Genomic DNA, 25,988 nt, shown 5'->3' on the forward strand with positions numbered 1-25,988 from the left:
TCCGTGCATGGAGGAAGAGTTGGGAGACACCATGGAAGGAGAGTATGGCGCAGAAAAGTCTGGAAGCCCTCCCTCTCCCCTGCTGAGAATATGGGGCGGGGGTCCAGCATCTGTATGCTTAGCTCCTTTGGGGACCCCCCCTCAATATCCTCACCCCTGCATTCTCATCCCAGTATACAATATATAAGGGCCGCATTCTCCTCCTTATTGCCATACCATCATCATTTTCACCATCGCCAAGAATGTCGTTGTCGTCATCATCATCATCATCATCATCATCATCACCACCATCATCATCACCTTTTTTTGTGTGTGTGCCTGAACTCTGGGCCTGGGCACTATCCCTCAGCTCTATCATCCTGTGTGTGTGTGTGTGTGTGTGTGTGTGTGCACACGCGCGTGCCCACCCGTTTTAGCCCTTGAACTCAGAGCCTCAGAACTATCCTTCAGGTTTATTATTGTTTTGTTTCTCATTTTTAACCCAAGGCTAGCACTGTACCAATTGAGGCACAGCTCCATGACAGCTTTTTGGTGATCCATTGGAAATAAGAGTCTCACAAACTTTCTTGGCCCAGGCTGGCTTTGAGCTGTGGTTCCCCAGACCTCAGCCTCCTGACTACCTGGGAACCTGGCTCCTCACCCTTATAATCACCACCACCACCACCATCATCATCATCATTTGGTTTATTTCCAGCCTCCAAGCTCGCCCCACCCATCCCTGTGCCCCCTTTCCGCTCAAACGACCTCAAGCCATGCCCCTCAGGTGGCAGCAGCGCGCTCCGGTCCAGTCCATGCCCGCACACTGACAGTGGCACGTGTTCCCGGCACGCACATCCCACGAGCCACAGCCCATGCCACACGAGCACCCCGTGACAACGTGACCTGCAGGGGTCAGGGAGAGAGAAGAAAGATTGGATCACTGAACTGGAACTCGAAGCAGGGGTGAGGAAGGGGTCCAGGTGGCCGGAGACTCCAACACAAGAATGAGAGCCGGGTGCCACTGCAAGGCAGGGAGGCATTTCTGGACCCCAATATTGTGAGGAAATGGATTCAGGGAACTGAGGTTGCAGGGAGCAGGCTGGGGCTACAGAGGCAGGAAGTGAAAGGAGGGAGATACAGGACCTTTTTTTTCCTGGGCCTGGGCGTGAACTCTGAGCCTGGCTGCTATCTGTCCCTGAGCCTCTCTGTGCTCAAAGCTAGTACTCTACCACTTGAGCCACAGCACCACTCCCAGTTTTTGTTTTGTTTTGTTTTTCTGAGTAGTTCATTCTCAGACTTTCCTGCCCGGGCTGGCTTTGTATTGTGATCCTCAAATCTCAGTCTCTTGAGTAGCTAAGATCACTGACATGAGCCACCAGTGTCCAGCTACATATGGGGTCTTGGGACACAGTGGAGAGGCTGCATGACACATGTTTGTACTCACCTGCAGGGCAGGAAGCCAGGTTCCCCCTGGATGTCACAGTCCTACAATCCAGTCCAATGTCCTTGAGCGCCTCTAAAACTGCAAGGGGGACAATGGGGAGGGCTTTGAGACCAGCTGCCAGCTGGCCTCAGTCCTCAAGCTGGGAGATCCTCCCAATTACATCAACAGATTCCCCAGCACTAGGATGGTAACACATGCCTGTAATCCCAAGCGCTGGGGAGACTGAGACAGGATTGAGGATTCAAGACCAGTATGGAATGAGACCTGGACACAGCCAGGTGGCTCACACTTATAATCCTAGCCACTCAGGAGGCTGAGATCTGAGGAGATCAAGGCCTGCCTGGGCAGGAAATCTCTGAGACTCTTTTTTTGTTGTTGGTTGGGTGTTTTTTTTATTTGTTTGTTTTGGGTTTTTTGTTGTGGGGCTTGAATTCTGGGCCTGGATGCTGTCCTCGGCCTGGGTACTGTCCATGACTCCTTCAGCTCAAGCCCAGAGCTCTACCACTTGAGCCACAGCGCCATTTCTGGGTTTCTGATGGTTAATTGGAGGTAAGAGTCTCATGGACTTTCCTGCCCTGGATGGCTTTGAACTGCGATTCTCGATTTCTGCCTCCCAAGTAGCTAGAACTACAAGTGTGAGGCATCAGTGCCCAGCCTCTGAGACTCTTTATCTCCAGCTAGCTAGCAAAAAGTTGGAAGTCAAGCTATGGGTCAAGTGTTAGAACACCAGCCTGGAGTGAAAAAGCTCAGGGACCGTGCCAGGCCATGAGTTCCTTTTTGCCTGGAGTTGGATATTTCTGAGTAAGACAAGGTTTGGGGTGAGCATGGGAGCTGGGATTGAGTTTGGAGCTGTGGCTCAAGGCAGGGCTAGGCATGGTGGGAATTGACTCTGGGCAGAAGTTGTGGCCGTGGTGGCTCTGTGGTTGACATTTGGTTAGAGTTGGGGCCGGGCAGGGTCACATTCGTGTCTAAGACCAGAGGCCTCTAATTCCCTGGATGTGGGGAAGGGGTTCCTCACTTAGAGATGTGACGCCATCCTTCAGCTTCTGATTGATGCCTTCTTCCAGGGTACACAGAGACTTGCTGGACACAAACAGACCCAGGAGAGAGAGGAGGAGGAGGAGGAGAGACACAGCCTTCATCCTGTTGCTGTAAGAAGGAATCAAGAGACTCAGGTCCAGTCAGCCCCTTACAGGAAGGGGAGGATTTTGCTTGCCTCACCAGAACCTGCAATCCTGGTTCTCTTATGGGAGAAGCAGATGGAAGTCCAGGTTTGTCCCTGGCCCCTTAAAATGGGAGTGAAAAACGCAGATCACTTACCCAGTGAGACTCGGCAGGACACAGATCAAACCTAGGACTCAAATTGTTGTGCCACAGCTGTGTCTTTGAGGCCCCAGGGTGGGGACCTTCCTGCCTTGGCCAATAAGTTCCTTGGCCCTTTCATTCTAGCTTCCTTCCCACTTCTGGGGCCAACAGGAAATCCAAGGAGGAGATTGGAGAGGTCTCAGAGGGGAAGACACTGCCACCTCCCTGCCACGGCCTCCTCTTCCAGGGCCCCCATGTCCACACTTGGGTCAGCTCAAGCACAAGGGTCATTTCAGTTGATGGCATTTGAGCAGCAGAGAATAGGAGTTTGCTCGCAGAGGTGGGGAGACCCCACTCCACTGAAACAACTGCTACTTTGTGAGCCTTGCCCCTTGTATTTAGGATGGAATAGCGAGGCACCAGCAGGTATGCCTGTTATCCTAGATACTCGGGAGGCTGAGATCTGAGGATGGAGTCCATGAGATGCCAATGAACCAGCAAAAACGTAGGACGTTGACTTGTGGCCTAAATGGTAGAGAATCAGTCTTAAACAGAAAAGCTCAGGGATAGTGCCCAGGCCCTGAGTCCAAGCCCAATGACTGGCACCAGACTGGGGGGGGGGGGAGGCAGGGGTGGAGAGGAGAGACAGACACAGAGAGATCAATTTAGAGAAATAGACAAAAAAGACAGAGACCAAGACAGAAGAGGTAGAGAAGGCAGAATTTTTGTGTGCAGAGATAGCTTTCCTTTGTGAATACAAGTGTTATCAGCTCATTTCTTTCCCACTGTTAGTATATGTCTGTCTGTCTTTGAAGCCTCATTTGAACAAAGAGGATTTTTGTTTTAAGTCACTGGAAAGGCTGTTGCCATCTTCCCAAGAACTTCAGGCTTCTGATTGGCTGCCTTGCCAGAAGATGACTCGTTGCCTTGGTAACCAGGCTGTGATGATGGGCGGCTCTAGGAAATCAGGAAGAGTGTTGGGCACTTGCTTTGTCTCCAATGAGAATCATCAGAAATAAACACAAAAGCCTTGGGTGATGCCAGATTTCCTTAGCAAGGACCCAGGGAGCCTCCTCCGTCCCTTTAGGCAAATAAAAAAAGATCTAATTTGCCCTGGGAAGAAGTCAGAGCTGTGGCAGGAGTCGTGGGAGGTCTAGGGAGGGGCTGAAGGAGCCAGGCAGGACTTAGGGGCAGGGCTCAGTGAAAACCTCGAGCACAGGGGACGAATATCTTAATATTTTTCCTTTCACAAACCCACTCCTGTCTCCCAAGGACCCTTCCAGGAAAAGGGAGGCTGACCAGTCAGCTGATTGACCTTTCCTTCTTGGTCCCACCCCTGCAAGTATTGCGATCACCCCATCTGCTTTTTGGGGAAAGTTTAACCCTGTGGTGTAGGACTAATGACCTTATTTAATCACTACAAATAGCCATTGAGTTAGTTGTGATAATCATCTCTGCCTCCAGACAGAATGATTAACTAGTACTGGATCAGAAAGCCAGTGTAGAGAGAAGTCAGATTTGAATCCATGATTGAGTCTAGCACCAGGCCAGTCTGGTTTCATTCACTATAAGGTGTGTTGGAGAGGGGTGGGGGGGGGGTGTTAAGGGATGTTTCTTGGGTGGCCACAGCTGTGTATCAGGTTCTGGTGGCTCATGGCTGGCAATTCAAGCTACTCAAGAGGCTAAGATCTTGGGCTGGAAAGGTGGCTTAGTGGTAGAGTGCTTGCTTAGCATGCATGAAGCCCTGGGTTCGATTCCTCAGTACCACAGAAACAGAAAAGGCCAGAAGTGGTGCTGTGGCTCAAGTGGTAGAGCTCTAGCCTTGATTGTAAAGCTCCAGGGCAGCACCTAGCCCTGAGTTCAAGCTCCAGTACTGCCTCCTCCTGCCCCAAAGGGGGGAAAAATACAGAAATTTACAAAAGAAAAGTGTTCTTGCCTTTCTAAGCCACTGAAGAAATGGAGAAATGACTGGGGGAAAAGGGGAGTTTATGGAGCAACCCTTCTCCTCCTGAAATGAGGAAGTGTGAGTGCTGAGGCCATCTGGTCACAGTTTCCTGGAATGAAGGAAATTCCCCATCTCCCCAGCCTCCACCACACAGCCCACAACAGCACAAATCCACCAGGCTCAGATTCCTTCAGACAGCCCTGTGCAGTTAGTGAGATAAGACAACTGCCTGTGTTTTGGTTTGAGATCTTTTATTTTTCTTTTCTTTTCTTTTTTTGTCGGTCATGGGGCTTGAACTCTGGGCCTGGGCGCTGTCCCTGTGCTCTTCAGCTCAAGGCGAGCGTTCTACTGCTTGAGCCACAGCGCCACTTCCAGTTTTTGAGTGGTTTATTGGAGATAAGAGTATCACGGACTTTTCTGCCCCGGCTGGCTTTGAATCAAGATCCTCAGATCTTAGCCTCCTCAGTAGCTAGGATTACAGGCATGAGCCACCAGTGCCTGGCTAAGATCTTTTTTTTTTCTTGTGTGGTACTCAAGACCTGCTGCTTGCTGGGCAGATGTTCTAACACTGAGCCCAAAATGGGACAGTGGTTGTAAGGAGCAACTCAATGCCACATTCAAAAGATCACAGGCCAGCCAGGCACTGGTGACTCACTAGCTACTCAGGAGGCTGAGATCTGAGGATCATGGTTCAAAGCCAGAATGAGCAAGAATTCCGTGAGATTCTGATCTCCAATGAACCACCAAAAAGCTGGATGTAGAGCTGTGGCTCAAGTTGTAGAGTGCTAGTCTTAAGCAAAAAACTCAATGACAGAGCCCAGATTCTGAATTCAAGCCTTAGGACCAGCAAAACCAAACAAAATAAAAATGATATCATCCTGCTATGTCAAGATGTCAAAGTCAGCTTACTATAGAGACACCTGCACACAACACACTTTGGGCAGCACTATTCACAACAGCTAAGTTATGGAATTAGCGTAGGGGTCCATCAACCCACGAGTGAATAAAGAGCATGTGGTTTACTTACAGAGTAGAGTATTATTCAGCCACAAAACAGAATGAGGTCATGTCAGTTGCTGGGAAATAAATAGAACTGGATCTCATCACAGCCAAACACACAAAGAGAAGCATAGCATGTGTTTTTTCTCATTTGTGGAAGTGAGGGCAGGGGAATAAAAGGTCATAAAGTAAAAGGACTACTAGGGAAGGGGAACAGAAGGATCAAAGGAGAAAGGAATATGAAAAAGCAGGAAGAAGTGAGTACAGTGGAAATACTTTGTATGCATGTTTGGAACTTTTATAATAAACCTCTTGCTCTGTGCAATTAACATATGCTAATAAAAATGTTACCTTAGGACTGGGCACAGTGACTGTGTAGGGTCAGCTAATCAGGAGGCAGAAATAGAAGGACCTCAAAAGCATTAGACCCTAGCTGACAAAGCAACAAAGGGGCTGCAAGCCAGGCCTACGTGGTGGTGAGGGACTGTGCATTAAGAGGCAGGGGGCAGGGGTATGGCCAAAGAGGCAGAGGGCGTGGCTCAGCAGTAGGAGCCTTACACCAAACGGTGGGGGGCAAAGCTCAAGTGGTAAGGGGCGTGGCCCAAGCGGTATTGGTCACAGATCCTGTTAGAGGGCATGGCTCAGGCGGTAAGGGCGGGGCCAAGCTGTAGGCGTGGCCAAGCTGTAGAAGCTATGGATCAAGCATTAGGGGGCGTGGCTGAAGCAGTATTGGCCATGAATCTTATTAGAGGGCGTGGCTCAAGTGGTAGGAGGTGGGCTCAAACAGTAAGAGGCGGAGCTCAAGAAATAGGGGTGGGGCTCAAGAGGTAGGAGGTGTGGCTCAAACAGTAGAGGTGGGGCTAAGCGGTAGGGTCTGGGTATCAACTGGTAGGAGTGGCTCATTATCTGCCTAGCAAGCACAAGGTCCAGAGATCAAACCCCAAAACTATCACAGAAAATTTAAAAATTTAAAACAAAAATTTGATTTTTTTTCTTTTCTTCTGGATTTGAAGGGTTTCAGAAGAGAACTTGATGACCCGGGTGGAGAGCCTTCTGCCCGGTCCCTGTAGCTTACCAGAGTCCTGGGAAACCCATCTCTAGTCCCATCAGATCAAAGCTTTTCTCCTTACAGGGCGACTTCCGTTCCCCAAACACCATTTCACAACATTGCTGACAGCAACTGTTGTTTTAACATTTTGAGCAACAACAAAAAAAAAAAAAAAAAAAGGGAAAACAAACACCAGTGGCTCATGCCTATAATCCTAGCTACTCAGGAGGCTGAGATCTGAGTTGCAAGGTTCAAAGCCAGCCTGGACACGAAAGTCTCTGAGACTCTTATCTTTAATTAACCAGCCAAAAAGCCAGAAGTGGCACTGTGGCTCAAGTAGGAGAGCACTAGCCATTAGCATAGATGCTTAAGGATAGCACCCAGGCCTTAAGCTCACATCCCACATGCACACACACACACACACACACACACACACACACACACACACAGTAATAAAATTAAATAAAAAGTGGAAGTTGAGAAAGTTTGAGTACTGGGATGAATCCCAGGGGCTTGTGCATGCTAGCAAACATTCTACCTCTTGAGTCCCACCTCTAACCTGAAACTCTTTTTGCTTTTGGGTGGTGCTGGGATTTGAATTCAGAGCCTTGTGCTTGCTAGGCAGATATTCTTACTACTTGATCTATACCCACTAACATTTTAGTGACACCTCCTCTCGTCACTTAAGCCACATCTCCAGTGGTTTTTGGCTTTAGTTATTTTTCAGATAGATTCCTGTGGCTTTTGTCCAGGGTCAGCGTGGGTCAGTGATCTTCCTACCTAAGGCTTCCTACATAGACAGCTGGTATGACAGGAAAGCCCCGCACCTGCCTTATAGATTAAAATGTGGTCTCACTACCTTTTTGCCTGGACTGGCCTTGAACAACAATCCTCCTGATCTCCACCACCTCCTGAATAGTTAGATGCTAAGATGACATGTATGAGCCACCATGCTTGGACTTTTTTTCCCCACATAGGTAGGTTCTAACTCTATATAGCCTAGGTTAATCTGGAATTTATGATTCTCTTGCTTCAGGTTCCAGAGTGCTGGGGTTACAGGTATGGTCCCATGCTTGGAGAGATATGTAAATTATATGTATATGTGTGTGTATATATATACATATATATAATATATATATGGGTTTTTTTTTTGCTGGTACTTGAGTTTGAATTTAGGACTAGAACTCACTCAGCTGGTGTTCTACCACTCAAGCCACACCTCTGGCACAACATTTTGCTGCTTTTTGTGTGTGTTTTGTTTTTGTTTTTGTTTTGGTGCCAGTCCTGCGCTTGAACTCAGGACTTACATGCTGTCCCTGAGTTTCTTTTGCTCAAGGCTAGTGTTCTACTACTTTGAGCCACAGCTGCACTTCCATTTTTTCCTGTGATTAATTGGAGATGAGTCTCATAGATTTTTCAGCCAGGGCTGGCTTTGAATTGTGATCCTCAGATCTCAGCGTTCTGAGTAGCTAGGATTAGAGGCATGAGGGACCAGCACCCAGCTGATTATTTTTGGAAATAGATTCTCCCAGACTTCTCTGCCTGGGCTGATTTTGAACTTGGATCCTCGAGCTCTCAGTCTCCTAAGTAACTAGGATTATAGGTATGTACCACCTGTACTTGGTTCTGGCTACATTTTTTTTTTTTGTTGGTCGTGGGGCTTGAACTCTGGGCCTGGGCGCTGTCCCTCAGCTCTTCAGCTCAAGGCGAGTGCTCTACCACTTGAGCTACAGCGCCACTTCCGGTTTTCTGGTGGTTTATTGGAGATAGGAGTCTCACGGTCTCTCCTGCCCGGGCTGGCTTTGAACCGCGATCCTCAGATCTCAGCCTCCTGAGTAGCTAGGATTACAGGCGTGAGCCACCAGCGCCCGGCTCTGGCTACATTTTTTTAACACTGAGGAAATGGAAACCCACAAGCCTTTCCCTCGTTATTCCAAGGACTTATTGTTCCTGAGTCTCTTTTGCAATACTGGACTGAGAACTCCCCACAATGAACATAAACAGGCTCTTGGTGTTCCTAGCTAGTAACTGTAATCATTGTTATGATTTTATTACAGCTGCCAGTAGTCCCTAGAGGAGCCTTCATGTTTACAGTGTAGCTACAAGTGATTCTGAAACACAGCTCAAGTATCCAGCAGGCCTCAAGGATTCCCACAAATGACACAGAAGAAAATGCAGCCACTGTTACTTTCCATACAAACCAATGAGTTGCTGAGCTAAAAGAGAGAAAATTCCCACCATTAATTCCAGCAGGAGGTAGGGTAAAGGTGGAAGCAATCCTCAGGAGATAATGGCTAGGGCTGGCCACAGATGGTTCATGCCTGTAATTCTAGGTCATCAGCAGCTTGAGACCCATAGTTCAAGACCAACCTGGGCAGAAAAGTCCAAGAGACTCCATCTCCAAAAAATCAGCATCAGGGGTGCATGTTGGGGGAAGACTGGCTACACTGGCAACATTGCAAAAGCCCAGGGACAGGAAAATATGAACAAGTCCCTATATAAGGCAAGAGATGGAGGTGCTGAGCGCAGCCCTACACTGTACAGAAAGCGGAGAAGGGAATTTTTATCCTTAAGAGGAGGGTTTTGAAGGATTCTGGGTAATGTAAAATGTTGAGAAAGGCCAGGTTAGGGTCTCTTCATGCCAGCTGCAGTTGCTCTTAGGGTCCCAGAGAACGTTTTTGGCGTGGAGGGGGCGAGGGAGGGTCCTGGGGCTTTGAACTCGGGGTCTGGACACTGCTGTCCTTGAGCTTTTTTTTCTTTTGCTCAAGCAGGTGTCTTGAGCCGCAGCGCCCCCTCGCGGCCATCGCCCCAACTGCACTAGCAGATGCTCCCCCAGGCGCTGCGGTGGAAATGGAAACCTGAGAACCGGCCTCCCCCCACACACTCACACCCGCTCTGTCGTCATCGCTGCAGCCGTGAATCTGGGACACATCGTCTGTCTCCGGGGTCTCTGCCGACCCTGTTTTTTTCCCCGGATTCTCAAAAAGATGGGTGACCTCAAAATCAGGAAAAGTCCTCCCAGCCCGGCTCGCTACTTCTGAGCCGGGCCACCGGGGGGCGCTGTGCCCGTTCTTCCACACACACACACCCATCCTCCCCCAAAGACCCCACCCATCTGGAACCCCACCCGTCCCGGGCTCTGCTTCCTTCTCTACCTGTCATTCCCCATCTCCAGAGCAGCTCTCCACACACCTGCAAGTGGCACTCACATTGGTTTTTTGTTTGTTTTAATTCCAATGCTGGGGATGGAAACCAGGGTGTCTGGCTTGCTAAGCAACAGCTTAACCACTGAGCTACACCCCCAGCTGGGTGCTCATTGCTTGCTGCTGGTCAGTACCCTTCCATGTGGTCCCCCTAACTGTCCTCCCTCTCTTTCTCTCTAAGACTTGAACTCAGGGCCCAGCACTTCATCTCAGCCAAGTACTATTGGCTACATCCTGTCCCCGGATATCTCAATATAACAGGATTTAGAGACAAGGTCTTTAAAGCAAAACTAAGTCACTAATCTGACCAGTAGTCTTCTGAGAAGGGCCAGGTGAGGTGGTGTATACCAGTAAGCCCAGCCACTCAAACGTCACAGATCAGCCAGGCACCTGTGGCTCATGCCTGTAAATCCTAGCTTCTCAGGAGGCTGAAATCTGAAGATTGTGACTCAAAGCCAGCCCAGTGAGACTCTTATCTCCAATAAGCTCAGAAAAAGCCAAAAATTGTGCTGTAACTCAAGTGGCAGAGCTACCCCACCCCCCCCCCCAAAAAAATCTAAGACTGTACCTGAAAGATAACTAAAGTTTAAAAGGGCTGGGGAGGGGCTGGGAAGGTGGCTCAGTGGTAGAGCGCTTGCCTTGTATGCATGAGGCCCTGGGTTCGATTCCTCAGCACCACATAAGCAGGGGAAAAAAAGCCGGAAGTGGCTCTGTGGCTCAAGTGGTTAGAGCGCTAGCCTTGAGCTGAAGAGCTGAGGGACAGTGCCCAGGCCCAGAGTTCAGGCCCCACGACCGGACCCCCCCCCCCAAAAAAAAGGGCTGGGGAGATGGGCACTAGCTCATGCCTGTAATCCTAGCTACTTAGGAGGCTGAGATCTGAGGATCGTGGTTTAAGGCCAGCCCAGGCAGGTAAGTCTGTCTGTGAGACTACTCAGAAAAGGACAAAAGTGGTCCTGTGGTTCAAGTAGAGTGCTAGCCTTGAGCAGAAGCAGCTCAGAGACAGCAACCAGGACCAGAGTTCAAGCCCCAGGACTGGCAAAAAAAAAAAAAAAAAAGTGGGGGGAGTTGCGGGTAGTGGAGTTCAAGTGGTAGAGCAGGCCCTGATTCACAGGTGTGAGGCCATGAGTTATAGCCAAAAGAAAAAAGAGGAGTTGGAAATTAGGACACAGGACTCTAGAAAGATGACCACAGAGAGAAGACAACCATCTATCTACAAGCCGAGGTGAAAGGTCAAGGCCTTGCTCTCAGATTTACTACCACTGGAGCTGAGGAACCTTCCTACTGCTTTCTGTTAGGAACAGCCCTCGTCTCCCCCTTCTTCTTCTTGAAAGACAGCACCTAGCCTTACCAGAAATCACCTGGTAGAAAACCAGTAATGACCTACAACTGTCAATCACCTGACTGTGAGTCAGCAGAAGGATCCCAGGCTCTGAAGTTACTTCGCCCTCTGCTGTGGCCACACCTCCTCGCCTTCCATGCTATATGCTATGTGCTACGCTCTGCAGCTCTGAACACCTACACGGGGTGCCGGCTGGAGGTTTGATTCTCCCAGTAAACTCTCTTCTGACTGAACCACGTGGTGGTCTCCTTTTGGCAACCCTTCCATTTATGTGAAGCTACCCAATCTGTGGTTAAACAGCCTGAGCAAACAGATACACCCACTAAAGTCTCTGATAAGCCCTGCAATCGCGAGCCCCAGGAACACCTGGGGTGGGGAAGACAATGGACAGATGTGCTCCGTGTCTGCCCTCATTTGACAGCAGGTTCTGAACCCTTGAAGCTGGGCACACCCTCAGCCTTGTTTGGCTTCAGAAGCCACTGGGACAGTTTATTGAGGGGAGGGGAGGAAGGAACCCCCACACAAGCATATTCTAATATGCTAATAATACTGAATAGCCAAAAGATGCCCAGATTTTGGATAGGGCCCCAGCAAGGGGACCAGTATAACTTAGAGGCAATATTCAAGCTAACACCCAGGTTCTTAACCTGGTTACCACATAGGGGAAGAGGCCCTTGGGAGTCAAGAGAAGACTTAGTAGGACAATAGTGGGTGGGGGGGGCTGGGGCCCAGAGCTGGCCCAGCACAGCTCCAAGGGGCTCTCTTGAAAAAGACAGTAAAGTAGGCAGTGCTTGTTAACAGACAGAAGGGAGCATTTATTTCTCTGGAGAGGGGAGGTAGAGGCAGAGGCAGGGGGCACGGTCAAGGCAGGGAAATATCCTCCAGCTTCTGGTCCAGCGTCTTGAGGTCATCCAGGAAGCGGGTAGGGGTGAGGATGTGCGAGGAGCCTGGGCAGGAGGGGAAGACTATAGACTTCGGGGTGCTACCTTGGCCCCTGGGGGCCAGGATCCTGACCAATAAGGGGCCTGTCCCTGCCCCCTCCTCAAACCAGGCCCCTGATTTTTCTAAGGATTCCAGAATCTAGAAACTTAGGAACATGGTATCCAGCCCCGACCCACCTAAGGTGGCCCCTTCTCTTAGAACTCAAGCCCCAGCCTCTCAGGGACCTCAAAAAAGTGTAGCCTTGGCCAGGTACCGATGGCTCACACCTGTAATCCTAGCTACTCAGGAGGCTGAGATGTGAAGATTGTGGTTCAAAGCCAGCCCAGGCAGGAAAGTACAGGAGACTCTTATCTCCAATGAACCACCAGAAAACCAGAAGTGGTGCTGTGGCTCAAGTGGTAGAACACCAGCCTTGAGCTAAAGTGCTTAGGGACAGCACCCCAGCCTGGAGTTCAAACCCCAAGACCCAAAAAAAAAAAAAAAAAAAAAAAGTCAAGCCTTGGCTCCTAAAAGACCAAGAAGTCCAGCTCCAGTCCCTCAGATACCCCCAGAGTCTAACCCTCACCCCTCTCAGATGCTCCCAAATCTAGCCTCAGTCCCTCGGATACCCCCAAGTCCAGCCCCAGCTCATGGGCCCCCCACCCCAGGGTCTGGCTACTTACCAATAAGCACCTCCCATTTGCCCTCGGTGGCCCGGGTCACCTCGTAAGCAGCCCTCATCTCTGACATGGCCACGCCACCCACAATGTACACAATGAGCCTTGGCCCTGCCCGAGCCTCAACACCCGCCTTGTTCTTGTGCCAGTGGCCGAAGCGGGCACTGTGGGGGACAGAGGACAAAGGTCAGCCCAGGCTGGAGACATCAGCATGTCCTCCTGACTCCCCCAACAAGGGCCTCTCTCTCAGCTCACCTGACTGCAGCCTGGGAGCTGGGAGTGGGGGTGGGGTCAGACACAAAGGGCCACAGCTTCCGGTCCAGCCTGTCCTCCACAGCATCCTGGGTGGCCAGAAGGGGGGAGTTTAGGGGAGGAGCTTTAGACAGCAGGGCTCAGGGACTGGGGTGTTCAGAAGCTGTGATCCTGGCAAGGAGGAGCTTCTATCTCTACCTTCCGCCCCTTGGGGAACCCAGAGTCCTGACATCCAAAGCCCATGGTGAAGGGGAGGCCAAGGTTGCTGGACCCCCAAGAAAGAGGCACTAGGACCCTACAAGGACAGGCCAAAGCCAGGCCCTTGTCATGGCACTATTTGCTAGAAATGCTTTTGGGGAGGTCTCAGGATAGCCAGGAAGGGGGGGAGAGGGGGAGTTGGGGAGACTTCTGGAGAGAAAGGGAAGGAGAATTGAAGGAGGCTGAGATCCGAGGATCATGGTTCAAAGCCATCCCAGGCAGGAAAAGTCCATGAAACTCATCTCCAAGCAAAAAGCAAGAAGTGGTGCTGTGGCTCAAAGTGGCAGAATGCCAACCTCGAGCAAAAAAAAAGCAAAAAAAGCTCAGGGACAATGCCCAGGCCCTGAGATCAAGCCCCAGGACCAGTGTGCACACATGCACACATGTGTGTGCCCACGCACGTGCATGCACACACACACACACACACACACATAAAAATGTAGAGGCAGGGCTGGGAAGGTGGCTCAGTGGTAGAGCGCTTGCCTTGCATGCATGAGGCCCTGGGTTCCATTCCTCAGCACCACATAAGCAAAAAGAAAAAAAGCCAGAAGTGGCGCTGTGGCTCAAGTGGTAGAGCGCTAGCCTTGAGCTGAAGAGCTGAGGGACAGCACCCAGGCCCAGAGTTCAAGCCCCACAACCAGACCCAAAAAAAAAAAATGTAGAGGCACACGGAAGTTGTGGGCAGCAGCAGGTAGGAAGGTAAGCAAGATACTCCAGTAAGGGAGAATCCCTGTGCTGCCCTAATTCCTGGGGTGCAGGCGTAGGATACCCCTAGGCATATAAGGAATGCCAATAATGAGGGATTTTCCTCTAAGCCTCAGGCTTAGCGCTGTAAGCGGGCAGGAGGCTGAGGGACTGACTGGACCAGCAGGGGAATGGGGCCCCAGCCTCCCACTAGCCCCCCAAGTACCTCCATCACATCCTTGATGACCGGGGACCAGCGGGACAGCTGATAGGTGGGCTCAGTGCGTTCCCTCCGCTCCAGCCGGCTAGAGGTCCCCAGGCCCTACAAAGTGGGAGCATGCAGGGCCGGCGGGGGTGGGGGAAGGAGGAGAGTACTAGGTGGGGTGGGGGCCTTGTCTGGCTGGGGAGGAGGTGTAGCTAAAAGAAGTGAAGCAGAAAGAGACAGACAGACACACAGACAGAAACAAGTCGAAAAAGGAAGCAAAGAATGTGAGTGAGCCGGGTGCAGGTGGCTCATACCTGTCACCTTAGCTATTCAGGAGGCTGAGATCTGAGAATTGAGGTTCAAAGCCAGCCCATGCAGGAAAGTCCATGAGACTCTTTATCTCTGAACCTGGTGCTGGTGGCTCACACCTGTAATCCTAGCTACTCAGGAGGCTGAGATCTGAAAATTACAGTTCAAAGCCAACCCAGGCAGGAAAGTCTATGAGGTGCTTTTTTTTACAGACAGAGCTGAAGACTGAACTCAGGGCCTTGCGTTTGCCAGACAAGTGCTCTGCCACTGAGCTAAACCCCCAACTCCTCCATGAGATCCTTATCTCCAATAAACTTCCAAAAAGTCAGAAGTGGAGCTGTGGCTCAAGTGGTAGAGCACCAGCCTGGAGTGAAAAAGGTTCAAGGATACCACCCAGACCCTGAGTTCAAGCCCCAGAACAGATGCAAAAAAAAAAAAAAAGCAGAGAATGAGAAAGAGAAAGAGAAAAAGAAAGATTGAGAAGAAGAGAGACTTAGAAACAAAAGTAAAGAAATGGAGCAGAAAACAAGAGAGAGAAACAGACAAAGAGAGAAAGACAGAACCAGAGGTGGTAAAATAAAGCAGAGAATCAGAGAGAAAGAGACAGATAGATTGACTGACTGACTGACTGATGTAGAGTGAGCTAAATAAACAAGCAGAGAGAGGGAGAGATGAGGACAGACAGATGGGGAGACAGAAGGAACAGGGCAGGAAGAAACAGAGAGAACAGAAAGACAGGAGACAGAAGAAATACCCGGAGAAAACAAAGGGAGGCCAGGGCCAGGGCCAGGGCCAGGGCCAGGATTGGGAGCACACAGGTACCTACAGGCCCATGGTGGTGGCAGGGAGTGGGAGATGGGACATGTAGGGTCAGAGAGAGACAGGACAGGCTAAACCAAGAGCTGCACACAGGAAAGTTAGTATTGGGGGAGGGGGGTGGTGAGGGAGGGTAGGCTCATAAAAGCCAGCTGACCTTGAATCCTGCTAATGCTGGAGACCCTATCACCCACCCCTAGGGCTCAGACCCCGCTCTGAGCCATGGCCACATCTCCTTCCCGCTTGCCTGTTATGTTACCTAGCGACTGGGGATGCGGCCTCCCCCCGCCCCACACACACACAAGCTCACAGCAGCCTCCACCTACCCCAGCGTTGGTGACAGTGCCTCCCAGTTGCTCCAGGTTCCGGATGAGGCTGCTGTAGGCCTGCACGTTGGCATGCTGGATCAGCTTAGCCAGGTTTTCCTCGCTCACTCCTGGGGAAGGAGGAGGGGGGGGGGGGGCGCTGCAAAGTGGCCCTGTGGGACCCTGGGGTGGGAGAGCTGTGAGGTCACCCCAGACGCTGGATGGGGGTGACCTGCAGCTGTGATGTCCTCAGACTCAGGGGACTTCTAGAATTAGTATAAAAAGGGAATGTAACAGGCATCCCCAAGGGGAGTGGGGAAGTCCTCCAGATTTAACTGAGGGAACCCCAAGTTTATAGAGTTGGGAGTCTCCATGTCAAAGGGGCTATCTTGTTCATGGGAGGTCACCACAACCATGGGGGGGAATGGGGGGAGGGGAGGAGGGGGACGACAGAGTCCAGAGAAGGCATATGTGGGTTTGTGGGTTGCAAAGTCCCGCCAACATTGGTGGGTGACACCCACCGTTCCGCAGAAGGATGTAGAGCAGCAGGACCCTGATCTTGTCGTAGGGCGGCACCGCTGTGTCTAACAGCACAGGGACGATCAGCTTCATAGCGTCCTTGATCTTCTCGCCCTCCGCGTCGGAGCCCATGGCCAGATCCTGCAGGACATGAGGATCAGCAATCCAGCCGGATTTCAGAGGAGGAGGAAAGGGGTTAGGGGTGGCAGGGCAGGCCTTCCTAGGCCTTGGTCCCCAACGCCTCCTGGTCATGGTCTCCCAAGGCCTTGCCCACCTGTGTCAGGACCACCTCCCCACCAACCTCACCCTTATTCCCAGTCTTGCCTCTTTCCAAGGCCCCACCCACGGAAGGCTCTGGGTCCTAGTCTTCTCCAAGGTCCCGCCCCTCTGTAAAGATCCTCCCACCTCAAAGATAACTGTTCTGTAGGACCCACCCTTCTCTGAAGCCCCACCCTTCTCCAAGGACAGACTTCCTGCAAGTCCCGCCCCCTCCCTAAAGACCCGCCTATCTCCAAGGATGGACTTCCCATAGGCCTCACCCCCAGAAGCCCCACCCCTCTCCAAGGACAGACTTTCCATAGGTCCCGCCCCTCTCTGAAGCCACGCCTCTCCAGGAACACACTTCTGCAGGCCCCACCCCTACCTGCTCCACACTGCACAGCTTCTCCACTGAGCCCTTGAAGCGCTTCATGCAGTCATCTGCCAAATGCAGGTGCGTAGAGTACTGTGGGGTACGGGCCAGGAGGTGAGGGTAACAGACTTGTCAAGTCGGGGTACAGGTCGGAGAATGGGGCTGGGGGACGTTCCGGGTACCCAGCTCACCTTGTTCAGTTCCTTCTGATACTGGGGCATCTTCTTCAGAATGTGGGACAGATCTTTGATGTTAGCCTGGGGCAGGGGTGGGAGAGGCCAGGGGGAGGCGGTGAGCGCAGGCTGGTGTCTCTGCTGCTGGTTCAGGAGTCAGGCTGAGGGCCTCCCCTTCTTCTGCCCCTTACCTTATCCGTTGTCAGTCGCTTACTCTCACAGAACGTCTTCAGAAGCTCCGTGACCTTCCTAGCCATAAGCAGGGGACAGAGTGTGAAGGGGTTAGTCTGTAGATGGGAGGGGATGTCATGTGCTATGGAGGGGGGGGGGGGCAGAGGACACATATGGGTACCAGGTCATGAGGGGTGGAGCTGTGATTGGAGGCGGGCCAACAACCTGAAGGGGTGTGGCCTTTTGTAGGGGAGCAGCTTGTAAGTGGGTGTGGCTTGTGGGTGGATGGGGCTTGTGGGACACTCAAGGCCTGGGTGCAGCCAGGGATCCCATGCAGGTGAGGGGGCCAGGGGTATCCAGGTGGGCCCTGAACCACCAGAGCCCACCGAGTGCATGCACGCACTTGGATACGTCTGCAATGTGCATGTGCCGAAGCTCCACCCATAGGTCATCGTCCTCATCCAGCAGCACAGCCTTCTCCCGGGCCTCGCTCAGTCCTGTGGTCTCGTACCTGGAGGAGAAGCAGCAGTAGGGGACATGAAGGCACTAGCTGGGACCCAGGCGAGCAGCAGTGGGAGTGGAGGGCATACCCTGGGGGTCCACCCACTTGTATGTGTCCTGTTCTATGTTTAGCAGATCATAGGCCATGGCCTGGAATGTGAGTTCGTGCAGCAGCGGGGACACAGGGTCTGCTGCCCGGTCCACGATCAGCAGCTGTGACCGGGTCTTCTCAGGGCCCTAGACAGGAAGGGACAGAGCTAAGGATGCTGTCCCTAACTCTTTGGGGCCTCACCCTCTTCCCCAATGCCCCCCTCACCTCGCCCAGATTGGGAGTGTCTGCCTTGAAGGCATTTAGCTTGGCCAGGACAGCGTGGGCCAGCTGAGCCGTGTCCTCTGGACCCCTGGAGAGGCACAATCAGACATAAGGGACGTCAGGGTGTGGGGGGCTGAGAGGACTGGGCACCCACTGCAGAAAGGGGAGTCAAGAGTGAGGCTGAGGATGGGAACCGGGGCCCAAGGTCAGAGGTCAGGGGCTGGGGTCAGCAGCAAGAGTAAAGACTGGCTGTAGGCTGGGGTGAAGTTCAAGATAGGTAGCTTTAGGGTTAGGCTGGGTCCCCACTTGCGGTAGCGGATGGCTGGGTACTCCTGCAGAGTAGCACACAGTGTAGCTATCTGCTGGGCCAGTGCCTCAAGCTGCCGTGTCCTCTCCCCTGCCCGGAAGGGACAGTAGAGATTGTAGGTGCTGTGTGGAGCATCCAGAGAGAACACCTGGGGACAGAAGTGACAGGGGTCACCACTCTAGGCGCACAGCTCAACCTCTAGTCATTAACTCCACCTCCTCTCCCCAGAGCTCCATGCTGCCCCCCTGTGGCTCCCAGAGGGAAGGAATGCCAATTGCCCTGAGTGGCAAAGGCTTGTAACTTTGGCTGATTTCCCAGTTGGCACTAGGTTTCAGGGTCTGTTTCTCAGGGAGTTTGGGCTATTTATTTCAAGACTGTACCTGGGCCTCGTAGGGCAAGAAGGCAAGGTGGATTTCTTTCAGGGTCTTCACTACTTTTGCCAGACGAGAGCGGCCCAACTCACTGAATAAGGGCTCGGGGCAGGCTGCAGAGTGGCCAGAAAAGGCCATCAGGTCAAAGCCATCCCCTCCACACACACACACACACACACACACACACACACACACACCCTACCCCTCCACACACACACACACACACACACACACACACACACACACACACACACACACACACACACACACACACACACACACACACACACACACACACACACACACACACACACACCCTACCCACTACCCCCACACTCTCCTCACTCACTGTCAGTGAAGAAGATATGTGCTGCTTTGTAGGTGAAGGTAGGAGTCCCCCGGAAATCTGCAATCAAGGCCTGGACCGACTGGGGGGTTGGGGGGGGAATACAGATTGTTTGCTGTGTCTGATTCTACACTTCAACACTCCCCCCATCCTGTGCTTGGGCACCCCTTCCCCACAGCCACTGCCCACCTCCCACTATGTGTAAAGACATATCACACATACATGCTGCCCAGTCTACAGGCATGCACAGACAGACAGACAGACACACATACACACAGACACATACACACAGACACACACTCATGGCAACAGTCACCTTCTCCGTGGGGCTCAGCAGATAAATGGCCTCCAGGCTGGGAATGGGCTCTCGTCGCTTGTTAATGTCTTCAACAACTAGTAGCAACAGAGGGAGGGGTACACCTGGGTGATGTAAGGGGACTCCCAGATTTGGGGAACTGGATGTTTTGGAGAGAAGGGTGAAGTCCCTAAGCTGGAGAAACACATCTAGGAGTGATCTATCTAAGAGCTACAGTCAGGATTCTGAAATTTTGGAGTCACCTATTGTGTGTGTGTGTGGAGGGGGGGGGCCCCCACACTCTGAATCTACCCTGGGCCTACTACATACATACAGGTATATACAGTCAGTGAGTCCTTCATGGGGTACTGTGGGCTCCCCTTGTTCAGCCTGTACATTTGGGCCTTGACCTGGTCACGTACCCTGGGATATATCTATGTGGAGAACTGTACAGTTATGAAAATTTGAGGGGATCCTACATGTTTCATCTGAGGAGCACAGTAGAGGAGTTAGGGGGCTATCTACTCACTGGTGATGCCCTCCGCCAAGATGTCCGACATCTTACAGCAAGATGACAAGATGCGCATGCTTGGATGGTCCATAATGAGTACCTGTCCAGAGGGATGGACATATGAACCAATCAATGGACAGGAATAGCAGAGATTGTGGGCGGGACTCAGTTCCATGAGCACCCAGGAGCCACTCACCCAACTCCACCCTTGCACCAACATGGAACTCATGGAAGGGGTCCTACATTCAGGGACCCCAAGATGACCCATGTATTCTGCCTCTCCCCTACCTTCCATTCTGAATCCTTTTTGACGCTCCGAATGACCCCACTCAGAATTTCTACAGTGAAGGAGGAAAAGGATCAAATGAAGGCTCTCTGGTCCCATCATGCATGCTGGGGGGAAGGGGGGCGCGCTGCAGATCCCCATCTTAACTAGATTATACTCCTTCCTAACCACACTCCTGAGAGTGTAGCTCTTGACATCACCCCCAGTTTACAGACAGGGAAACCGAGGTTCTGAGCGAACAGGCAACTTGCCTAAGTTCTTGATCAGTGGAAGAAGGGAAAGCTAGGCAGGTTTAACTGCCTCTCCTCCTAGGATCTCAAGGTTTCCCACTGTGGGACAGTCAGCAAGATCCTGCACACACACACATACACACACACACACACATCTATTCAGCAAGATCCTGCACACACACACATCTATTAGACCCCAAAATACTAGAATGAGGGTCCCTTGGTTCCTTCCCAGCTCTGAAGCCTGCTTGCTCATCTATCTCCAACCCACAGTTTCCTCATCTGTAAACTGGAATCATTTGTTAGTTCTAATGTAAGACAGGGGAGGGCCTCTTTTTTTGAGTTGGGGTTCTGCACCACAATCTTCTCTGCCTCTTCTCTGTCCAGAGGAAAGAGCAGGGGGAAGAGACAGGAGAACTTCGCCACTGGACTGGTCAGACTGTCAAGTTACCCTGTTATCTGGACAAGCAGGGCGGAAGGAGCAGCCGAGGCCGGAACAACCCCGGGTGAGGGGAGGGGCGTCTCCCCCCTCTCCCAAAACCTGGGCCTTCGGGTCGGTCGCTAGGGTGGGGGGGAGGGGAATCTTAAAGATGGTGCAGGAGGGAGTTGCTTCCTGCAAAGGCCCCGGTGGCCACCTGCGCGCCACACCGCCTGGGGCCGCTGACAGAGCACCGTGGGGCCCCGGGAGTCCAGCCCCGAACTTTGCTCTGCTCAGAAACTCAAGAATCGGGGGATGCGATGGGGTGGAGGAAATCCAGTTATGCCTTTCTCCTGCAGGCACCCGATAAGATCCAGGGTTCTGGGCTTGAACCCTGGACACCCTGGAGCCCAGCCGGTCAACTTCGTTCAGCTGGGGCCAACTTTGCTCAGCTGGGGCCGGAGCCGAGCTGATACCAAGTCCCCGCCCGCCCTCTCGGAGATCAGGTGCTCAGGCGCCCAGCCCGGACTCCGACTTCCCGCCGTCCTGAACTCCCCAGAATCCGGAGCTCCCGGATCTCTGACCCCCACCCTCACCCCAGGGGACCCCACCCCGGGGAAGCACTCACTTTCCCCCACCACCGCCTTCAGCCCCGAGGGCGCCATCTTCCCCCAAGGAGCGCCGCCGCAGCTTCCGGGTCTGGCCCAAGGTGGGGGCGTGGCCCTCGCGTCATCCACGTGGGCCACGCCCTTGCGTGTGGCCACGCCCTCTTCTCACCTGGCCACGCCCCTCGGCCAGTTCTTGCAGGGAAGCCTCAGCCAGTGGCGTGCAGCGCAGGGGCGGACGCGCTCCTAGTGCCTGGCGGGTCTCCGGGCGTGATGGGTGGTTTTTGTTTTATTTGTGCAGCTACTAGGACTTGAATTCAGGGCCTAGGTGCTGTCCCTGTGCTTTTATGCTCAAGGGTAGTGCTCTACCGTTCGTTCAAACAGCCACTCCATTTTCTACTTTTCACTGGTTAATTGGGGAAACGGGTCTCAGGGACTTTCTTGCATCGAACCAGGATGCTCAGATCTCAGCCTTCTGAATAGCTGGGATTACAGGTGTGAACACCAATGAGGAACATGGCTGTGTGATATGAGTTTTCTCAATCCTGCCAGACATTCTGACAAGAATTACCCCCACGGCTGGGAAGGTGGCTCAGTGGTAGAGTGCTTGCCTTGCATGCATGATGAGGCCCTGAGTTCGATTCCTCAGCACCACATAAGCAGAAAAAGCCGGAAGTGGCGCTGTGGCTCAAGTGGTAGAGTGCTTGCCTTGAGCTGAAGAGCTGAGGGACAGTGCCCAGGCCCAGAGTTCAGGACCCATGACTGACAAAAAATGATAATAACAATAATAATAATTACCCCCATACAGAGGAGGGAAGAGAGGCTCAGGAAGACCCCCGTTCAAGATCATAGAAAAGAGTTCAAGATCATAGAAAAGAACCCATTGGGATTCTACCCACAAATCTGGAGAAATGTAAATCACCTGCGATGACCCCCCTGTTAAAGCAGGGAAGGAGGGCAGTGAGTGTTGCTCAAGTGGCAAAGTTCTTGCATAGCAAGTTGCAAAGCACTGAGTTCAAACCCCAGTACTACAAAAAAAAGGGGGGGGGGAGTGAGAATTGTGAGTTGTGTAGTTAGAAGTGAGGGTGCAGGTCATGCAGGAAGTGAGATCACCAGGATAGAAAAGACAGACTTGGGAGAAGGAGGGGAGTGTGCTGATACACTGGAGCTTGAACTAAATCAAGCCTTGTGCTCTCCCTTGGCTTTTTCACTCATGCTGGTGCTTTACCACTTGAGCCACACCCCTAATTCAGCATTTTGCTAATTGAAGATGGAATCCCCAGGACTTTTTTCCCCTAGGCTGGCTTTGAACTTCAATCCTCCAAGACTCAGCCTCCTGAGTAGTTAGGATTACAGGTGCAAGCCCCTGGCACATAGCACTGTAGCTAAATTTTGGCCATTTGCAGTACCTCAAAGTATTTGGGTTTGCTTTGAGCCCAAAGGAGGGTGTTGAGCAGTGGAAATAGAGAATTCCCTACCTGCCTCTCCAGATTGGGAGCAGGAAGAGGGATTATAGTGTCAAATAGGGGAGAGGAAATCATTGAAGGACTGTCCCTCCTCCAAAATTACCAGTGTCCTTACCAAAAGGCCTCACGGAGACAGGGACACAGGGTCCCATCTCCCAGGCTCGAGGCTAGGAACACCAAGGACTTGTGACAGCCCCTAGCCAGAAGAAGGACATGGAGGAAACTTGAAACCAAAGAAGGAAACAGCCCTTTTGACACCTTGATTTCAGACTTCAGAACCACGTGACAATGTATTTCCATTGCTTTAGGCTCTGTTCTGGGATACTTTTGTTCTGGCACCCATGCACAGAGAGCTTGGAGGGATCTGGATGAGGATGCCTCAGTAGCCAGGGTTTATTCAAGAAGGGACTGGCTTCCAGAACTATCTTAGGAGAGAGAACAGAGCTCCCAGAGCAAGATGGACAGAAGACAGGGGATTTTCTTGTTTGGCTTGGGGTGAGCAAGCAGACCTCAGGGACAGAGAAGGGTACAGTGGCCAGGAGACAGAGCTGGAGCTAGACCTGCTAGTGGTACCTGAGGGCAGGAAGAGACTCTACTTTCCTCCTCTGAGACACCTTGTGGATAGCAACTGCTTTCCTAGCAAGAAAAACCCACAGGTGCTTGTGGGGCAAAGGCCGGGGGGGAGGGGGGGGGGGTGGGAACATCTGGTACTGATTCTCAAGGATGGGCTGCAGGCTCCGCCCTCCCATTGGCCAGTCTTCTCCAACATCAGTCTGACTTCTTCCATCCCCCACCCCTTCTCCATCCCAGAGTCCTGGGGGCCAGATGCTTGTGGCTGGCCCCAGCAATGTCAAAACCCATGCTGTCCGGCTCCTGACCCTCACCCAGGCCCAGCATTGGTCTGGCCAAACAATTATCTGGATCATCTTGATGGGGCTTAAGCTTGCGTGGGAGCAGATGGGGCATGAGCTGGGGATTTGGGACTGGGGGGGGGGGGGGAGTATCTATCCCCCCATCCACCTTAGCATTTAAAAAGGTTCTCTTTGGTGCAGGACCAGGATAGAGGCCAGAAGAGTAGACAGAGTGCAGGCAGGGCCATCATGGAGCAGGAAGAGAAGGGACAGGAAGGAGGCTCAGAGTCCTTGGGCGAGGTAAGAGGGGACCCACAGCACTCCTCCCCCACCTCCTCCAGCTCCCATGATTGACAAGACTAGTTAATTTGTAGGGCACCTAATTAGCAAGCAAGTCTCCAAGGTCCTCTGACCCAGTTGCCATTGTAGAGAGGTGGGGATGGGCAGAGGGGCAGAGTGCCCACCTCTATTCAAGGCAGAGTGAGGGGCTCTTGGTTCTACACCCCCCCTCCCCCCCAGGAGATGGCAGGTGCTGGAACTTAGCCCTAGTCACCTAGTTTATATTTCAGTCCTAATTCACCCCCGGTTGGGGCCACCCCTGGTCCCAGCCTAGGCCTTGGGAGGTTGTCACTGCAACCTCTCCCTTGCGGCTGCACCACGTGAAGTGGCTGGGCTTGCTGCAGCCCCTGGGGCAGGGGCGGGGGTCAGGATTGAGAAGGAGCCGCATGTCTCATTCAGAACAGCTCTGCAGAGCAGCAGATTGACAAGGACCATGGTGAGAGCCAAGCCAGACAGAAAGGCAGCCCTGGTTGGGGTGGGAGCCAGCTGGCTTGGAGGGCAGGGGTGATGTCCCCACCTGGACCAAATGTATCTGTCTCCAGGCAGGCTCACCAGATCAAGATGGCTTCTTCAACCTGCTGAGCCACGTGCAGGGCGATCGGATGGAGGAGCAGCGCTGTTCTCTACAGACTGGACCCGGCCAGACCCCTGAGAGCCGTGAGCCTTGGCATGGAGGGGGGGCAAGTGGGGCAAGAGTACTGGGGGTGCTCAAGGAGGCCTGTGGGGATAGGGTGGGATCCTCCGGAGTCTTATGTGTGAATTCACACTCGTGTTTCTGTTTCACACAGAGGGTGGCTCCGCGCCTGAGATGGACAGTCTCATAGACATACTGGCCAGCACCCAGGGCCGCCGGATGGATGACCAGCGCGTGACCATCAACGCCCTGCCTGGCTTCCAGCCCATTGGCCCCAAGGTAGGTGATGTTTAGCCATCTGCCAGGCTGCCCTCTCTAACGCTGCTCCCCAACCCTGACCAGGAAGGAATAGGGCCTCACCTCTCCATCTGTGCATCATTTGCCCTGAATTCAGATGGGAAGACTAAGGTGCTGACAGGGCTGAGGGAGGCTCAAGGTCATACAGGGGCCATGCTGGAGTCAGAGCTGTGGTTGGAACTTGTAGTTCTTGCTCTCACATCTGAAGGGTTCAGGGAGGCCAAAGGAGAAAACAGGCCCCTTCCTGGGTTCTGATTGAGCCCCCTAGGGAGAGTCTGAAACCCACCACTGCACACCCAAAATCATCCTACATGTCAAATAAAGGTACACCCAGAAAATATCCTATTGCCAGGTGTCCGGTGCTCGCACCTGTGATCCTGGCTACTCCCAGGCTAAGATCTGAGGATTGATATTCAAAGTCAGTCGGGGTAGAAAAAGTCTGTGAGACTCTTAGTTCCAATTAACCACCAAAAAAGCCATCGCAGAGTTGTGGCTCAAGTGGTAGAGAGCTAGCCTTGAATGAAAAAAAGCCAAGTGAGAGCACAAGGCCTAGAGTTCAAGCTTCAGTGCTGGAACCATAAAAAGAAGGAAAAGGAGGAGGAGGAGGAGGAGGAGGAGGAGGAGGAGGAGACGGAGGAAGAGAGATAGAGAAAAGGGAGGGAAGGAAGGAAAGGGAAGGAAGGAAAGAAGGAAGAAAGGGAAAAGGAAGAAAGAGAAATTGTTTGTGAGGACAGAGGAGTGGGACCCAGGTCCCACGTATACCCTCTCTTGAACCCTTTTGCCACCTCTGGCCTGTACTCCCTATAGTGCCTCCCTCTGTCTGACCCTTCCTTTGATCCACAGGATGGAATGCAGAAACGAGCTGGGACCCTCAGCCCTCAGCCCCTGCTCACCCCTCAGGACCCCGCTGCTCTTGGCTTCCGCAGGAACAGCAGTCCCCAGCCCCAGACACAAGCCCCTTGAGGGCCCGAGTTGATCTGGGCCTCTCTGGGCCCCTGAAAAACAAACAATAAAAACATTTGCACACCAGGAACC

The 25,988-nt window shown here is 52.5% G+C and overlaps 3 protein-coding genes across 5 annotated transcripts; 1 reads left to right on the plus strand and 2 right to left on the minus strand.

Moving 5' to 3' along the window:
• Positions 1–669: 669 nt before the first annotated feature.
• Positions 670–2,880, minus strand: Retn (resistin). Its single transcript, XM_042693714.1, has 4 exons — positions 2,744–2,880; positions 2,442–2,572; positions 1,424–1,501; positions 670–882 (listed from the first exon to the last, which is right to left on the minus strand). The coding sequence occupies exons 2-4, from the start codon at positions 2,563–2,565 to the stop codon at positions 746–748; spliced, it is 339 nt and encodes a 112-aa protein (XP_042549648.1). The 5' UTR covers positions 2,566–2,572; positions 2,744–2,880; the 3' UTR covers positions 670–745.
• A 9,173-nt stretch (positions 2,881–12,053) lies between these two features.
• Stxbp2 (syntaxin binding protein 2) lies at positions 12,054–21,477 on the minus strand. 2 transcript variants are annotated; one of them, XM_042693700.1, is made up of 19 exons: positions 21,390–21,477; positions 20,116–20,165; positions 19,846–19,927; positions 19,338–19,414; positions 19,025–19,103; positions 18,685–18,788; positions 18,304–18,452; positions 18,001–18,085; positions 17,791–17,921; positions 17,587–17,694; positions 17,204–17,261; positions 17,031–17,096; positions 16,852–16,932; positions 16,211–16,349; positions 15,711–15,820; positions 14,281–14,376; positions 13,116–13,201; positions 12,867–13,024; positions 12,054–12,209 (listed from the first exon to the last, which is right to left on the minus strand). In XM_042693700.1, the coding sequence occupies exons 1-19, from the start codon at positions 21,424–21,426 to the stop codon at positions 12,124–12,126; spliced, it is 1,782 nt and encodes a 593-aa protein (XP_042549634.1). In that variant the 5' UTR covers positions 21,427–21,477; the 3' UTR covers positions 12,054–12,123. The 2 variants fall into 2 exon arrangements, with proteins under 2 accessions (XP_042549634.1, XP_042549635.1); XM_042693701.1 differs by having other exon boundaries at positions 21,386–21,432.
• Pcp2 (Purkinje cell protein 2) lies at positions 20,761–25,986 on the plus strand. Of its 2 annotated transcripts, XM_042693712.1 has the most exons (5): positions 20,761–20,849; positions 23,885–23,983; positions 24,565–24,679; positions 24,811–24,935; positions 25,797–25,986. In XM_042693712.1, exons 2-5 carry the CDS (start codon positions 23,933–23,935, stop codon positions 25,914–25,916), a joined length of 411 nt encoding a protein of 136 aa, XP_042549646.1. In that variant the 5' UTR covers positions 20,761–20,849; positions 23,885–23,932; the 3' UTR covers positions 25,917–25,986. The 2 variants fall into 2 exon arrangements, with proteins under 2 accessions (XP_042549646.1, XP_042549647.1); XM_042693713.1 differs by lacking the exons at positions 20,761–20,849; positions 23,885–23,983 and adding an exon at positions 24,393–24,458.
• The last annotated feature ends 2 nt before the right edge of the window (positions 25,987–25,988 follow it).

The sequence above is a fragment of the Dipodomys spectabilis genome, unplaced genomic scaffold (genome assembly GCF_019054845.1).
Source record: "Dipodomys spectabilis isolate Male_0828 unplaced genomic scaffold, ASM1905484v1 ptg000173l, whole genome shotgun sequence".
Lineage (NCBI taxonomy): Eukaryota > Metazoa > Chordata > Mammalia > Rodentia > Heteromyidae > Dipodomys > Dipodomys spectabilis.

Bases quoted from the DNA above. Each gene is read 5' to 3' on its own strand.
- Retn (XM_042693714.1), bottom strand. From the start codon at position 2,565: ATGAAGGCTGTGTCTCTCCTCCTCCTCCTCCTCTCTCTCCTGGGTCTG. The intron at 1,502-2,441 runs GTGAGGAACCCC...TCCCCCTTGCAG, and splicing joins GGATGGCGTCACATCTCTAA to TTTTAGAGGCGCTCAAGGAC. The intron at 883-1,423 runs GTGAGTACAAAC...TGACCCCTGCAG, and splicing joins CCTGGCTTCCTGCCCTGCAG to GTCACGTTGTCACGGGGTGC.
- Stxbp2 (XM_042693700.1), bottom strand. From the start codon at position 21,426: ATGGCGCCCTCGGGGCTGAAGGCGGTGGTGGGGGAAA. The intron at 18,453-18,684 runs GTACAGTCTTGA...TTCTGTCCCCAG, and splicing joins TCTTGCCCTACGAGGCCCAG to GTGTTCTCTCTGGATGCTCC. The intron at 17,097-17,203 runs GTAAGGGGCAGA...CCCCTGCCCCAG, and splicing joins AGCGACTGACAACGGATAAG to GCTAACATCAAAGATCTGTC.
- Pcp2 (XM_042693712.1), top strand. From the start codon at position 23,933: ATGGAGCAGGAAGAGAAGGGACAGGAAGGAGGCTCAGAGTCCTTGGGC. The intron at 23,984-24,564 runs GTAAGAGGGGAC...ATCTGTCTCCAG, and splicing joins GCTCAGAGTCCTTGGGCGAG to GCAGGCTCACCAGATCAAGA. The intron at 24,680-24,810 runs GTGAGCCTTGGC...TGTTTCACACAG, and splicing joins CGGCCAGACCCCTGAGAGCC to AGGGTGGCTCCGCGCCTGAG.